Source organism: Myotis daubentonii, chromosome 13, assembly GCF_963259705.1.
Source record: "Myotis daubentonii chromosome 13, mMyoDau2.1, whole genome shotgun sequence".
In the NCBI taxonomy this organism is placed as follows: domain Eukaryota; kingdom Metazoa; phylum Chordata; class Mammalia; order Chiroptera; family Vespertilionidae; genus Myotis; species Myotis daubentonii.
This window is the reverse complement of record NC_081852.1, coordinates 7,746,384-7,761,828: the sequence shown is the minus strand read 5'-3', so window position 1 is coordinate 7,761,828 and position 15,445 is coordinate 7,746,384. Positions and strand designations below refer to the sequence as shown.

The following is a 15,445-nucleotide window of genomic DNA, read 5'->3' as shown; positions in this document are numbered from 1 at the left end:
ACCTGGAAGATGCCACTGAGTTAGTGAATCTGGAAAATGCCTTTTGGATTTTTTTTTCACTCTGGGAGTTGCTGACAATCAGGCAGGTTTAAGAAATGCTGCATTCTGTTCTTTAATTTGAATAGTTACCCTTCAGTTTGTAGCCTCATTTTTAAGATGAGGAGACCAAAGTTTTTAGAGAGGCTAATAAACTGTTCAAAGAGAGACAGCTAGTAAATGTCAGAACCCACATTCAGATTTGGCCTGTCATCCTCAAAAACCAGTATATGGCTGAAACCGGTTTGGCTCAGTGGATAGAGCGTCGGCCTGCAGACTGAAAGGTCCCAGGTTCGATTCCGGTCAAAGGCATGTACCTGGGTTGCGGGCACATCCCCGGTGGGGGATGTGCAGGAGGCGGCTGGTCGATGTTTCTCTCTCATCGATGTTTCTGACTCTCTATCTCTCTCCCTTCCTCTCTGTAAAAAATCAATAAAATATATTTTAAAAAAAAAACAAAAAACCAGTATATGTTGTTGTTGTTGTTGTTGTTAAACATGTTGAATGTATTTTGTGTTCCAGGAATTGTACTAAGCACTTTTCTTACATTAGTTCATAGCAGCCTATTCAGTAGGTTTATTTGTCGCTTTAGAGGTGTGATAACTAAGGAATAGAGAAGTAAGTAACTAGCCTGTGGTCACAAAGATATCAAGTGGCAGTGCTGAGATTCAAAGCAGGATTGATGCCCAAGAGCCCAGTGTCTGTGCTCTTGCTATTACTTTATTGGCCAAACTCTGTATCTGGATCTAGATTTGGAGATGGCATTCTAGAGATGGTGGTTGAATTCTTGTAGAGAGAGAGCTTTTAAAGCAGATGAAAGGACCAACAATTGAGCCTTTAGTTATGTCCTTTGGGGGCTTGGGGTGGGGGGGGAGGTGGGCAGGTGGTGTCAAGATTAAAAATCTTAAGAACCGCACCAGAGGACAAGACCAATTAGAGAATAGGAGCTGGCCGAAAGAGTAAGCCGAAGCCTGTGGGCTGGTAGCTTTTCAGATGAGCGAGCACGTGAGCTAACGAAACAGCTGGGGTTCATGAGAAGGACGTCAGTAGCAGTACTTGCACATCGATGCTATTTCAGCCTGCTTGCCAGCGTGCATTTAAATAATGTAAACAAACAATTGGAGGCAATTCTCCTGACTGACATTTGGTAAATTTGCTTGGAGTAGACCAGAATGACAGGGCAGCTTTGCAGCATAGTGTGTGCGGGCGGGAGGTTTTCAGTCAGACTGCCAGGGTCGACTCTCATTCCACTCCTTTTTGGCTCTATGACTTTAAACAAATTACTTAACCTTTGGTGGCTATATTTCCTTATTTTCAAAATGGAGATAATACTGATATTTACCTTATTTGGTTTTTGTAAGGATTAAGTGAGTTAATCATTATAAATCTTGAGTTTGTGCTTACCATCCAACATGCTATGAGATAGGAGCTCAGTGTTAGCAGTTGTTACTAATGTTGCATGCTGATATTACAACCCACACCTAGGTATGAATATCCATCATTTTACTCAATTTTTATTTGGTTCATCTGATGCAGGAGGACACTGTGAATTGTGGTTTTTTTATGTTATATTTATTTGAACTTCTTTCATAGCTTAACATCCATGCCAAAAAGAAAATTAAAACCAAGCTCCCTGCAGGTTAATTTAAATGATTATTTTGGCACCTACTTGTGCATGAAGTTAGAATTTGATGCTTTTATATCACACTTGGAGTCAGTCCACATATCCTATTAGACTTGTGAGGCAAGAGAGTTCACTTCACTCCGAGAACACAATTCTCTCAATTTACGAACGCCTTGGGGATGTTGTGCCTAGTGGGGCCTAAAGACAATTCTGTTTAAAATAATATTTTGTTAGTGATTACTGATGCATCTCAGGTCAAGAGTAATGTATATTTCTGAAAAATTTATTTGTGAATTTGTAGTCTAATAGCCAATGAAAGGAGAAAAATTGTAGCAGAGATTATGGAATTCTACACTCAGAGTCTTTAGGGATCTGCCCTCCGTTGCATAGCTGAGGAAAATGCTGGAAAGAGAGTTGACTTGGTGGAAGTCATAGAGCTGATCGGTAGAGAAGGGTGAGGGCTGAACTAGGGCTCCTATCTCCAGACCCAACTTGTCTAACACATGTTTATGTCACAGTGGGCACCCAAATAGAAATAGATGTGAACTCAAGAACGTAATGTGACTTGGTGTCTCTTATTAGAAACTGGCCTCCTTTTGGTAGCTCTGTCAGGCTTATCTCTAAGAGCCTGTCCACTGGGGAAAAATGGCCTGTGAAGCATTTTTTTAATTGATTTTAGAGCAAGAGGAAGGGGGAGGGAGAGGAAGAGAGAGAGAGGAGAGAGAGAGAGAGAGAGAGAGAGAGAGAGAGAGAGAGAGAGAGAGACATCAGTGTGAGAGAGAAACATTGATTGGCTGCCTCCTGCACACCCCCTACTGGGGATGGAGCCTGCAACCTGGGTATATGGCCTGACCGGGAATTGAAGCGTGACCTCCTGGTCCATAGGTCGATGCTCAATCACTGAGCCACACCGGCCAGCCTCTCTCTGTTTTATTTATTTTTTAAAAAATATATTTTTATTGATATTTTACAGAGAGGAAGGGAGAGGGATAGAGAGTTAGAAACATCGATGAGAGAAACATCAATCAGCTGCTTCCTGCACACCTCCTACTGGGGATGTGCCCGCAACCAAGGTACATGCCCTTGACCGGAATCGAACGCGGGACCTTTCAGTCCGCAGGCTGACGCTCTATCCACTGAGCCAAACCAGTTAGGGCCTCTCTCTGTTTTAAATAGGAAATACTTAAAGCTAAATTCTCATTCAAATTAAGAGGTAAGAAGTGATACCTCTTGGTAGAGGAAGATGACAATTCATTAGTTTCCATTTTTATGTGTAGTTAAGGTTAATTAGGACCCTTTTGAAATTGAGTGTATTGAAGCTTTAATGTATGCACAAGTTGGTTGAGCAGTTTTAATTAAAACATTTCTATTTTGAGATTAATTGCTTTCAGTACTGTGAGATTAATGAGGCCTAGTCATGTTGTGGATACTCAATAAATATTAGTTTGGAAATTAGAAAATACTTTGGTATTTTAGAATCTTGCCTGTAGTATAGTGTCTTATATTCTTTCTCAAATCTGGGGAAACTCACTATATCAAGTTTACTAGTTTAACTTAAAAATATTTTTCCTTCCTATTTAATTTTTAAAACTTTTTACTTGAAAATAATTTTGAATTCATAAAAGTTACAAAAAGTAAAATTATACACACATACTTCTTTGTGTGTGTGTATATACATACATATGTGTGTGTATAGATGCATGCATATATGTACACACATATAATTTTTTTTCTGAATCATTTGAGCTTGTTATGTACATTGTGCCCCTTTTCTTAAATATTTAGTTTGTGCTTCCTAAGAATAAAATATTTTCTGTCCTAGCCAGTTTGGCTCAGTGGATAGATCATCAGCCTGTGGACTGAAGGGTCTTGGGTTCAATCCGGTCAAGGGCACATGCCCAGGTTGCAGGCTCAATCCCCCAGGGTGGGGTGCGCAGGAAGCAGCCAAACAATGATTCTCTCTCATCATTGATGTTTCTATCTCCCTCTCTCCTTCTTCTTCCTCTCTGAAATCTATCTATCTATCTATCTATCTATCTATCTATCTATCTATCTATCTATATTTAAAAGAATAAAATATCCTGCCCTAACTGGTTTGGCTCAGTGGATAGAGCGTCGGCCTGCGGACTAAAAGGTCCCAGGTTTGATTCCGATCAAGGGCATGTACCTGGGTTGCGGGCACATCCCCAATAGGGGGTGTGCAGGAGGCAGCTGATCAATGCTTCTCTCTCATCGATGTTTCTAACTCTATCCCTCTCCCTTCCTCTCTGTAAAAAGTCAATAAAGTATATTTTTTTAAAAAAAGAATAAAATACCCTATATAATAAAAGGCTAATATGCAAATCAACCAAACGGCCGAGCAACCGGTCGCTAAGATGCGCACTGACACCAGGGGGCAGATGTTCAATGCAGGAACTGCCCTCTGGTGGTCAGTGCACTCCCACGGGGTGCGCCACTCAGCCAGACGCGGGCTCATGGCTGGCCAGTGCAGCAGTGGTGGCGGGAGCCTCTCCCACCTCTGCAGCAGTGCTAAGGATGTCTGACTGCTGGCTTAGGCCCACTCCTTGTGGGCCTAAGCCAGCAGTCGAACATCCCCTGAGGGCTCCCAGACTGCGAGAGGACACAGGTGAGGCTGAGGGACCTTCCCCCTCTCCCCCCCAAGTGCACGAATTTCATGCACCGGGCCTCTAGTTTTTATATAAAACACATTATAGTTATTAATTTCATAATTATGCCTTGATTGAATATTTTTATCTACTGTATCATCTATGTTCCAGTTTTGTCAAGTGGCCTAATAAAATCATGGATAGCCGTTTTGCTCTTCAGTACAAGGTCTAGAGACAGATATTACATTTAATTGTCATGACTTGTAGCCTCCTTTTGAATATGGAGCGTTTCCACAGCTCTCTTTGTCTTCTCTGTCATCGACATGTTTTAAGAATACAGTGTTCCTTGGATTTGTTTGCTGTTTGCTCGTGATTAGCTTGAGTCTCTGCATGCTCAGAGCATTGCACAGATGATAGTGTCTAAGGCACATGATGGCCATCTGACCCCACTGGTGATGTTAATTTTGATCATCCAGTAAAGATGTTGTCTAATCTCTCCACTGTGTAGGTTTTGGATTTTTTTTTTTCCTTTCTTGTAGCTAATAAGACACTTGAAGACAAAATTTACCGTAGATTTAGCATCCTTTAATGATTTTTGCTGGATCCAATCTTTGCCATGATGGTTGCAAAAAGAGGATTATCTCATTCTAGCGGTCTCTCCAACTTACTGATTATTAGTCTTTGGCTTTCTCCTGAGCAAGAGCTCTCCTTCCTCTTCTCTGTTTATTATGTATTATCAGTGTGGACTCAGCAATTCATAATGTTTTTTCAGTAGTTTGTAATTTATTACTGTACTTAATATTTTGGTACTTAGCTTCCAGATTTGGCTAGTGGGAGCTTCTTCAAATTGGTCCCTGTATCCATGTGACACATTCCCACCAATTTTTTCTCCCACCATTTTTTTTTTTAACATATCCTTACTTTCTGGTGTAGAAAAATATTTTGAACTCATCTTGTACCTGTCCTGTCCCTATTGTGGAATCAGGCATTTCCCTTAGGAGTCCTGCTCCTTTTAGGGGGAATGGTGTTAGATACCAAGATCTGGGCACTAGGTATGCTCATTGCTACTGCGATGTCTTCTTTTAGACTTTTTCAGCAAAGTAGGAGATTCTCTCTCTCTCTCTCTCTCTCTCTCTCTCTCTCTCTCTCTCTCTCACACACACACACACACACACACACACACACACACACATATTGGGGATGTCATGAGCACATACCGGTGTCTTCCATTGCAATGTATCTCCTCCCAGAGTTATTTGTCTTTTCCCACTAGAGAGAACCCCAGCTCCCAACATTATCAACATTTACTCATTTGCTCAATCCTGAAATGTATCTAAAATACTTTCAGAATTGCTTTGCCTGTACCACTATGGTAAGCAAACCTAGTAAAAAGAGTGAGGAGTTTGTAATTCTTTCCTTCATGCCCAATACTGAGGGTATATTAGTCAAATATTGTGTTCATAAATTACATTAGTTCTTTCTTTCATCCTTCCTTTTTCCTTTCCCTTCGGTGTACTTACGTTATTCTTTTGAAATAAAATTTGGCTCATTTGTTTTCATTTGCTTTCCATTATAGGTTTCTCCTCATTCCCATTCTTTTAGTTTGTTAATCGTCACCCGAGGATATTTTTTCCATTGGTTTTTTAGAGAAAATGGAAGGGAGAGACAGAGAGACAGAAACATTGATGTGAGAGGGGCACATTGATTGGTCGCCTCCCACACACACACCCCCAGTCAGTCCCTATCCATCCCAATCCCAGTCCTAATCCCAGTCCTGATCCCAGTCCCGATCCCAGACCCAATGGGGGAGGAACGCGCAGGGGGAGTGTCTGTGGGAGAGTCTTGCGCCGCTGCAGCTGCGAACTCGGCATCTGGCACCCGTCGGTGAGCCTGCAACCCGGGTATGACGTGCCTTTGACCAGAGTAGAACCCAAGACCCTTCACTCCACAGGCCGGCGCTCTAACCACTGAGACAAACTGGCTAGGGCATCATTCTCATTCTTTCTGGGTTTGATTTTTTAAAATTATTTTTATTGATTTCAGAGAGGAAGGGAGAGGGAGAGAGAGTTAGAAACATCACTGAGGAGAGAGAATCATTGATCGGCTGCCTCCCACACGCACGTGCCCTCCCCCCCCCCCCCATTGGGGATTGAGCCCACAACCTGGGCATGTGCCCTTGACTGGAATAGAAACAGGGACCCTTCAGTCCACAGGCCGATGCTCTAACCACTGAGAAAACCATCTAGGGCTCCATTCTTACTGTTTTAATTTTATTTTTTGAAGTGTATAATATTAACATGCTCTCAAAATTCAAAACCATACTAAAACTTTTGGTTTTATTTCTACCTTTTTTTTTTTTAAGGAAAAAGATATATAACTAGAAAAGGGCATTTATTATACCTGTGTTCAGTTTTGTTGTTATTATTTAAATTAAATTTTGTCTATTGAGATGAAGATTACAAGAAACTTAATTTTTGGAAACATCCTTGAGTCTCAGTGATTTGTAACTTTGATTCCTGGAGACAGTGGTTCTGAGTGATTTCCCATCCCAGCACACAGAGTTATGTCCAGTGTTCTCAGTAGCAATCACTCCAGGCTGCGGTGATTGGGTAGGGGTGGGAGTGCAGGAGGGGTGAGATGCTTGCTGCGGGTTAATGAGAGCATTGCAGCCTCCCAAGTATACTGGTCAAGGAAAATCACAGAGACTCCTGTGGTACAAAGACCAGTGGCTGTGTAATGAGACAAAATAATCAGGTAAACAAACACAAAAAATTGAGTTCCAGATTAGTATAAGCAAGAAGAAGAAATACCACCGTAGTGCCTTAGCTCTGCTGCCTCAAAGTGCCCCTTTGTCTTCCCACAAAGGTGCTTGATGGGAATTCCGTGGCTTAATGCTAGTCTCGGCAGCAGGTCTGAACAGTCACACAAGTAGATGATTTATGCCCACCCTGTATTTGCCATTTCTAATGTGTCCGTCGGGTTTATAAATCTTTTAGTGCAGGATTCCTCTCAGGCACACCAGCTATAATTTAGCTGGTTGAAAGAACTAACAGTGTCTTCATGGAAGTGTCATAATATAGCTGTGTTTTCTCTCTTGCCACAGCCTTAATACAGATACTGGCAGCTGCTGTAGCTGAGCGGGATGTGGTTTATTTCACCTTTGGGGACTCGGAATTGATGAGAGACATTTACAGCATGCACACTTTTCTTACCGAAAGGAAACTGACTGTTGGTAAGTAGGAGACAGTCTTGACACTGCTATCCAATGGATTTAGGAGGAGCACCTGCCAAGTCTGGATGGATCACCGTGAATAAGAAAAAAATCAAGGGCGATTTTTGAGGAGGGGAGGCAAAGTTTTAGAGAGGCGTCATTGGTAGGATCATTGTTTTCTGGCAACGTGTCATTCACAGCTTTGAAAAGGTGTACCATCTTATTAAAGTAAAGACTAAGAAGCTGGGGTAGTGGCCACTTTCATGTTTGTGTGTAAACAGAAAACTAAAGGAAGGAAGCGTAGGGGGCAAGTTCAGTCCTAAGAGGCCTCATTCCGAGCTCTGCTTAGCAGACATGCCAGCTTGCTCACCTAGTGTTTCCGCTGGACAGGAGAGGCCTTGCTGCCATGGGAGCCCAGTGCAGAATCAGAGCTGCTGCAGACTCCCAACGGAGCGTGGATAATGTGCGACACACGGAGGCAAAGTAGTTTACAGTTGTTCGGATGGAAAATAGCACAGTAATCCTATCTAATAAAAGAGAAACATGGTAATTGGCGTACGACCGATACCCTTTTCATTGGCTAATCAGTGAGATATGCAAATTAACTGTCAGCCAAGATGGCGGCCGGCAGCCAGGCAGCTTGAAACTAACATGAGGCTTGCTTGCCTCAGTGACGGAGGAAACCAACGTTCCCCGCCTGCCGCTGCCTCTGAGCGGGCAGTTTAAGAAACTCTGTAACAAATACGCCCAACTTCAGCCAGCAGATTGGCAACATTGTAAGCAAAGGCCAGAAACCTACTTTCAGCCGGAGGCCTAAGAGCTGGAGCCAAGCCTCAAGCTAAAGCTGGCACAGAATTTAAAAAAAAAAAAAAAAAGGAAAAAAGGAGCGTTTGGGAGTTCAGTCACCCCCAGCCTGAAAACAGCCCTCAGCCCCTCACCCAGACTGGCCAGGCACCCCAGTGGGGACCCCCACCCTGATCCAGGACACCCTTCAGGGCAAACCAGCTGGCCCCACCCGTGCACCAGGCCTCTACCCTATATAGTAAAAGGGTAATATGCCTCCCAGCACCGGGATCAGTGGAGCCGTGAGGCCTCCCGGCACTGGAATCAGCGTGACAGGGGGCAGCACCCAAACCCCCTGATCGCCCTGCGGCTCTGTGTGTGACAGGGGGCGGGGCCACAACCTCCCTATCCACCCTGCTCTGTGCCTGATAGGGGGGAGCTCCCCCCCCGCCACGGGCCCTGCTCTGTGTGTGACGGGGTAGAGCCATAACCTCCCCCTCGGCCCTGCCCTGAGTGTGAGAGTGGCGGCGCCCCAACCCCCTGATCCGCCCTGCTCTGTGGGTGATAGAGGGCAGCACCCCAACCCCCTGATGGGCCCTGCTCTGTGCGTGACAGGATACAGAGCCCCAACCCCCCTGATTGGCCCTGCTCTGTGTGTGACAGGGGGTTGCTCCACAACCTCCCCATCGACCCTGCCTTGAGTGTGACAGGGGGCGGCGCCCCAACTCCCCAATCAGCCCTGCTCTGAGCCCGACCAGGGGCTGCACCTAGGGATTGGGCCTGCCCTCTGCCACCCGGGAGCAGGCCTAAGCCAGCAGGTCGTTATCTCCCGAGGGGTCCCAGACTGCTAGAGGGCACAGGCCAGGCTGAGGGACCCCGCCTCCCCCCCTGAGTGCACAAATTTTTGTGCACCGGGCCTCTAGTTAATACATAATAATGCAAGAATGAACTCTGTTTCATGTACCCACAACTGTAAACTTACTTTTGCCCCACCCTGTATATAGCCTGTTGGAATCATGAGCTAATAAATAGTTTCTTTAAGGTATTTTTTAAATTTTTATCTTTATGTCAGGAAAGCCTTCCAGGCATATGAAATTCATACTCTATTTTCAAATTTAAACATATGTTAAGATAAAACTGAGTGTTGTTTAGTAGTTTCATCCATCTATATATATACCTTAATGTGCAACTTGGTCTTGCCCTTTACTCCCCAGGAGAAGTATATAAGCTGTTGCTACGCTATTACAATGAGGAATGTAGAAACTGTTCCACTCCCGGACCAGACATGAAGCTTTACCCATTCATATACCAGACCGTTGAGTCCTGTGCGGAGACCACCAACCAGCCAGGACAAAGGACTGGGGCCTGAGGAGCGGAGTGACTAGAACCTCCTTCCACCTCCTCGCAGAAACATCCTGTGTGAATTGTCAGGTGTAATATATGAACTGACTTAATAGAATGTGTGTATAATCCACACTTGTGTGCAAGGATGCCATCCCTTCTCCGCGTATGCAGTTGTCAGTTTGTACATCCAAGTCCCCTCCATCTGGACTTGTGTAAACTTAGATATATATTTTTTTCACTTTTCCTGTTTCAATCTCCACTCTGATTGTTCTTCCTTTTGCCCGTCAGATTTCTTGGGAAGTCCCATGAAAGGTTGGGCTCATCCCATCAGGTCTCTTTTTTTATGCCTGTGTATTATACCAATGGCCTCTGTACCACAGACCCAGTAGCACCAGGGAAGAAGTTGCAGTCCACGAATCTCTTAAGCTGGGTCTGCTAAAGCTCTCTCCAGGGGCCTCTCATCCCAGCTCTTGTTAAGATTACATTGTCTGAGATTTTGACTTTAGAAAACTAAGAGCTGGGCTTTTTTCATTCATGTTATATAATTCAAATCTCCTAAGTTAAAACAATTTTGTATTTAAGACAGAATAATTTCCAGAAATACCTATTTTGAGACATCACCTTTATCTGTTATAGTTTTTCTGTCCTTTTTTCCCTCATCAATTTTTATTGATAATGGTTATAGAAACTGACCAAGATGGAAAAAAAGGTAGAATAAGAGAGAATTTCCCCAAATGATGTTTAAAAAAACTAGATTCAAGAGAGTTGAAGGATTTTTTGTTTCTTGGGATTTTTTTTTTCTTTTTGAATTAGGATTATTGTTTGTTCCTTGGTGCTTAAGGCATCATCATACAACCAAAGTTTATGAACTGGGAACTTAGTGCTGATTTGTTCATATTGAAGTTTCTCTGGTATTCAAGGTTATATGGTTAATAAATTTTCATTAGCAATCGTTTGTCAGAAACTCTCATTATCTATATTTATATGTAATATAAATATATCTTCTCTAAGTGTGTCTGTGCAACCACATAAAGTCTAAATAAAACTGGAGTTGTGGAAAAGGATTCCGTTTAAGCTTTATCAGGGCCTCTGTTTCAAATCTTATTTACAGTTGTGTCCCTTTAAAACTGGCAACAAACTAATAATGTCTTTTGAAGGTTTCAGTTAAAAACCAATACCAATTCTGTGTTAATGGAGAGTAGAGTTTAATCACAAAAGCGTTTATTTCAGTTTCTAAAGTAATTGTAAACCATACCGTAGAAGTTCTGGTTTATAGTCAGTGTCAGGAAAAGCTATTGGCAGTCAAATCCTAAAAATGAGGAGTTTGGGTAGATGGTGTCAGCATTGGCAGGGAAAAAAGGGGGCTTGGCCAATGTCTGTAACTTTTTTGTTTGCATAGATTGAGAGGTTAATGGATTTGGAACCTAAAGGCAGTCACTTACTATTAACCAAGTTCTTTGCCATAGTAACTAAGATTTTTATTCATCTCCCTAGATCCGAAGTGTCTGGCTGTATTTCTGTTAATACTAAAGTTTCCTCTTTCCTCTCTAACCCATTCTATGCTTTGGTAAACATTCATAGTTATATTTTATTTCTTTATTCTAGTTCCATATTTTTCCCTTCTTACCCAGCCCCAAGACTAAGTGAAAAGTTCTTTAAAACACTGTGGAAAGTATAGGATGATTTATGTGGGAGCTAAGCTGTTATATCCAGCTAAGAAGTCCTCGCATAGATTATAAAACCTTTATTTTATGTACCATTTTTAAAAATTACTGCAAATTAGAATATGATATTCCATTAATTTTGTAAGTATTTGGATTTCAGATGCCACAATATGAAGAAAAAGTTCATTTTGGAATTAATGAAATATGGTATCTGTGGAATAAATGTATACTCTGAAATACTGTGCTTCATACATGTTCAGCAGCAGATTAGAGTATATTTTAGGCTACTACCAATTCTAGAGAGAGTATATTTCTTCCTAAATACTGAATTTTTATGTGTAAGTTTATAGGTTACTCTCACAAATCTTAATAGAAATTACAACATTCCGACATGATGGTCTCCACCTTCTCACCAAGGACCCCTTTTATTGTTTTGTTCTCAAAGTCCCCATATTTTGAAATACTTTGATATCAAGTAAAATTCATTTGTTAAGCTAATTGTTTTCATTTTTAATCAATTAAATGTGCAGTGTTCAGACTAAGACAATGTAATTCCAGCTAAAACAGAAGAAACCTTCTGATATTTGACAGAGGAGCAAAGGCAATTCAATGGAGAAAGTATAGTCTTTTCAAATGTTCTAACGACATCCACATGCAAAAAAATATTAATCTAGGCACTGACCTTATACCTTTCACAGAATTAACTAAAAATAGATCATAAACTAATGTAAAATACAAAACTATAAAATTTCTTGAAGATAACAAGCCAAAACCTAGGTGACCTTGGCTTGGTGATGAGTTTTTAGATACAGTGGGGCCTTGACTTACGAGTGTCCCGACTAACGAGTTTTTCGAGATACGAGCCGTCTCTCGGCCGATTTTTTGCTTTGAGTTGTGAGCTGAAATTCGGGTTACAAGTCAGCTTCAGATACCCCACCGCTAGTTGGCGCAGCGAACGTCACAGTGAACGCCACAACATCAGCCCAGCATCACGTGTCTCACTCGTTTACTGTTGATTTGACATACGAGTAATTTGAGTTACGAGCTCCGTCATGGAACGAATTAAACTCATAAGTCAAGGCCCCACTGTACAACACCAAAAACACCATTCATGAAAGATAAAATAGATAGGTTAGACCTAATTAAAATGGATAACTTTGCAAAAGACACTACTAAGGAAATGAAAAGGCAAGCTATATTTGCAAGACATTTATCTGATAAGAGATCTGAATCCAAAATGTACAAAGAACTCTTAAACTCAACAATAAGAAAACAATCCAATCCTATATAATAAAAGGGTAATATGCAAACTGACCCTAACAGCAGAACGACTGGGAATGACTGGCCACTATGACACACACTGACCACCAGGGGGCAGACGCTCAATGCAGGAACTGCTCCTGGTGGTCAGTGCACTCCCACAGGGGGAGCTCTGCTCAGCCACATGCCAGGCTGACAGCTGCCAGTACAGGGGTGGTGGTGGGAGCCTCTCCCACCTCCTCAGCAGTGCTAAGGATGTCTGACTAAAGCTTAGGCCTGCTCCCTGCTGGCAAGTGGACATCCCCCGAGGGCTTCCGGGCTGCCAGAGGGATGTCTGACTGCCAGCTTAGGCCCAATACCCCCAGGGAGTGGGCCTAAGCCAGCTGGTGGACATCCCCCCGAGGGGTCCCAGACTGCGAGAGGGCATAGGCCAGGCTGAGGGACACCCCCCCCCACCAGTGCACAATTTTTTGTGCATCGAGCCTCTAGTTAAAAAGAAGAACCACTACACATCTATTAGAATGGTGAAAATCCAAAACATTGACAACACCAAATGCTCCAAATTGGAGCAACAAGAACTCCCTTTCATTGCTTTTGGAAATATAAAATGGTACAGCCACTTTGGGAAATAGTTTGGTGATTTCATACAAAACTAAATATACTCTTATTACACAATCCAGCAATCACATTTCTTAGTATACCAGTAAAGGAGATGTATGTATCCATTATACATTTGTCAAAACCCATAGAACGTAAAAATTTCAATTTCAGTTGACATGCAATATTAGATTAGTTTCAGGAGCACACCATAGTGATTAGACATTTACATAACTTACAAAGTAATCACCCTGATAAATCTAGCACTTATTTGACACCACACAGGAGTGGGCAAAAGTAAGTTTACAGTTGTTCATGTGGAAAAGCTACACTAATAAAAGAAAGATGCAAATTGGCCTCACCTTCACGATGCCCACCAGCCAATCAGGAGTGAGTATGCAAATTAACCCAACAAAGATGGGTTAATTTGCATTCGCAGGCACCGAGCGGTCGGGGGCGTTCAGCAACGCCCCAGCCGCTCTGGGCCTCTGGGTAGTGTGGGAAGGCGGAAAGGCAGCTCTGGGACAGAGCGAAGGCGGTGCCAGCAGCCAGGGGAAGGAAGGCCCATTCTTGCATGAATCTTTGTGCATCAGGCCTCTAGTCCTATCTAATAAAAGAGAAATGGTAATTAGCGTACGTCTGCTACCCTTCCCATTGGCTAATCAGGGCGATATGCAAATTAACTGCCAGCCAAGATGGCAGCCGGCAGCCAGGCAGCTTGAAACTAACATGAGGCTTGCTTGCTTCAGTCACGGAGGACTCCAACGTTCCCCGCCTGCCTTGCCGGCCTCTGAGCTTGCACTTTGAAACAAAGTTACAAATATAGAAGCTAAACAAAACCCCAGAAACCTGCTTTCAGCCCGCTGGGATCTCAGAGCTGGAGTTGATACAGTGTTTCGATTATAGAACACAAACAAACCAGATACCTGCTTTCAGCAGCAGAGGCCTCAGAGCTGCAGTCAGAGCTAAAGCTGGCCCAGAATAAAAAAAGAAAAGAAAAAAGGAGCAGTTGGGAGCTTCAGTCACCCGCCAGCCTGAAAACAGCCCTCAGCCCCTCACCCAGACTGGCCAGGCATCCCAGTGGGGACCCCCACCCTGAAGGGTGTGTGACCAGCTGCAAACAGCCATCATCCCCTCACCCAGACTGGCCAGGCACCCCAGTGGGGACCTCCACCCTGAAGAGTGTGTGACCAGCTGCAAACAGCCATCATCCCCTCATCCAGGCTGGCCAGGCACCCCAGTGGGGACCCCCACCCTGATCCAGGACACCCTTCAGGGCAAACCAGCCGGCCCCCACTCATGCACCAGGCCTCTATCCTATATAGTAAAAGGGTAATATGCCTCCCAGCACCAGGATCAGCAGAGCCGAGAGGCCACCCAGCACCGCATCAGTGTGACAGGGGGCAGCGCCCAAACCCCCTGATCGCCCTGCGGCTCTGTGTGTGACAGGGTGCGGCGCCCCAACCCCCTGATTGGCCCTGCTCTGTGTGTGACAGGGTGCGGCGCCCCAACCCCCCCCACCACCACCACCACCACCACGGGCCATGCTCTGTGTTAGATGGGGTAGAGCCATAACCTCCCCATCAGCCCTGTCCTGAGTATGACATTGGCGGCACCCCAACCCCCTGATCGGCCCTGCTCTGTGGGTGATAGAGGCCAGCACCCCAACCCCCTGATCCGCCCTGCTCTGTGCGTGACGGGGGAGCTCCCCAACCCCCTGATGGGCCCTGCTCTGTGAGTGACAGGGTATGGAGCCCCAGCCCTCCTGATGGGCCCTGCTCTGTGCGTGACAGGAGGTGGCGCCGCAACCTCCCCATCGACCCTGCCTTGAGTGTGACAGGGGGTGGTGCTCCAACCCCCCAATCGGCCCTACCCTGAGAGTGATGAAGGTGGCATTGCAACCTCCCGATCGGCCCTGCTCTGTGCATGACAGGGGGCAGCGCCCCAACTCCTCAATTGGCCCTGCTCTGAGCCCAACCAGGGGCTGCACCTAGGGATTGGGCCTGCCCTCTGCCACCTGGGAGCAGGCCTAAGCCAGCAGGTCATTATTTCCTGAGGGGTCCCAGACTGCGAGAGGGCACAGGCCGGGCTGAGGAACCCCCCCTCCCTGCCGAGTGCACAAATTTTTGTGCACCGGGCCTCTAGTAATATAATAATTAAGAATAAACGGTTTCATGTACTCACAACTGTAAGCCTACTTTTGCCCACCTCTGTACATATCACTTGTTTTAATTTTCAGTTTCCTAATGATATATAACATTGAGCATCTTTCTTTTTTTTAAAATTCTATTAAATTTACTAGAGGCCTGATGCATGAAAT

General features: G+C 44.2%; 1 protein-coding gene across 4 annotated transcripts in view; it reads left to right on the top strand.

Annotated features, from left to right (window-relative positions):
- The window catches only part of PARG (poly(ADP-ribose) glycohydrolase), a 182,060-nt gene extending 171,392 nt beyond the window's left edge, over positions 1-10,668 (top strand). For 3 of the 4 annotated variants that reach the window (XM_059662103.1, XM_059662102.1, XM_059662104.1), the window contains exons 17-18: positions 7,370-7,498; positions 9,475-10,668. In XM_059662103.1, coding sequence (XP_059518086.1) covers positions 7,370-7,498; positions 9,475-9,629 — 284 coding nt within the window. In that variant the 3' untranslated portion in view covers positions 9,630-10,668. The remainder of the gene's footprint in view (positions 1-7,369; positions 7,499-9,474) is intronic. The other variant, XR_009448338.1, reaches the window with a different exon arrangement.
- Positions 10,669-15,445: the final 4,777 nt, after the last annotated feature.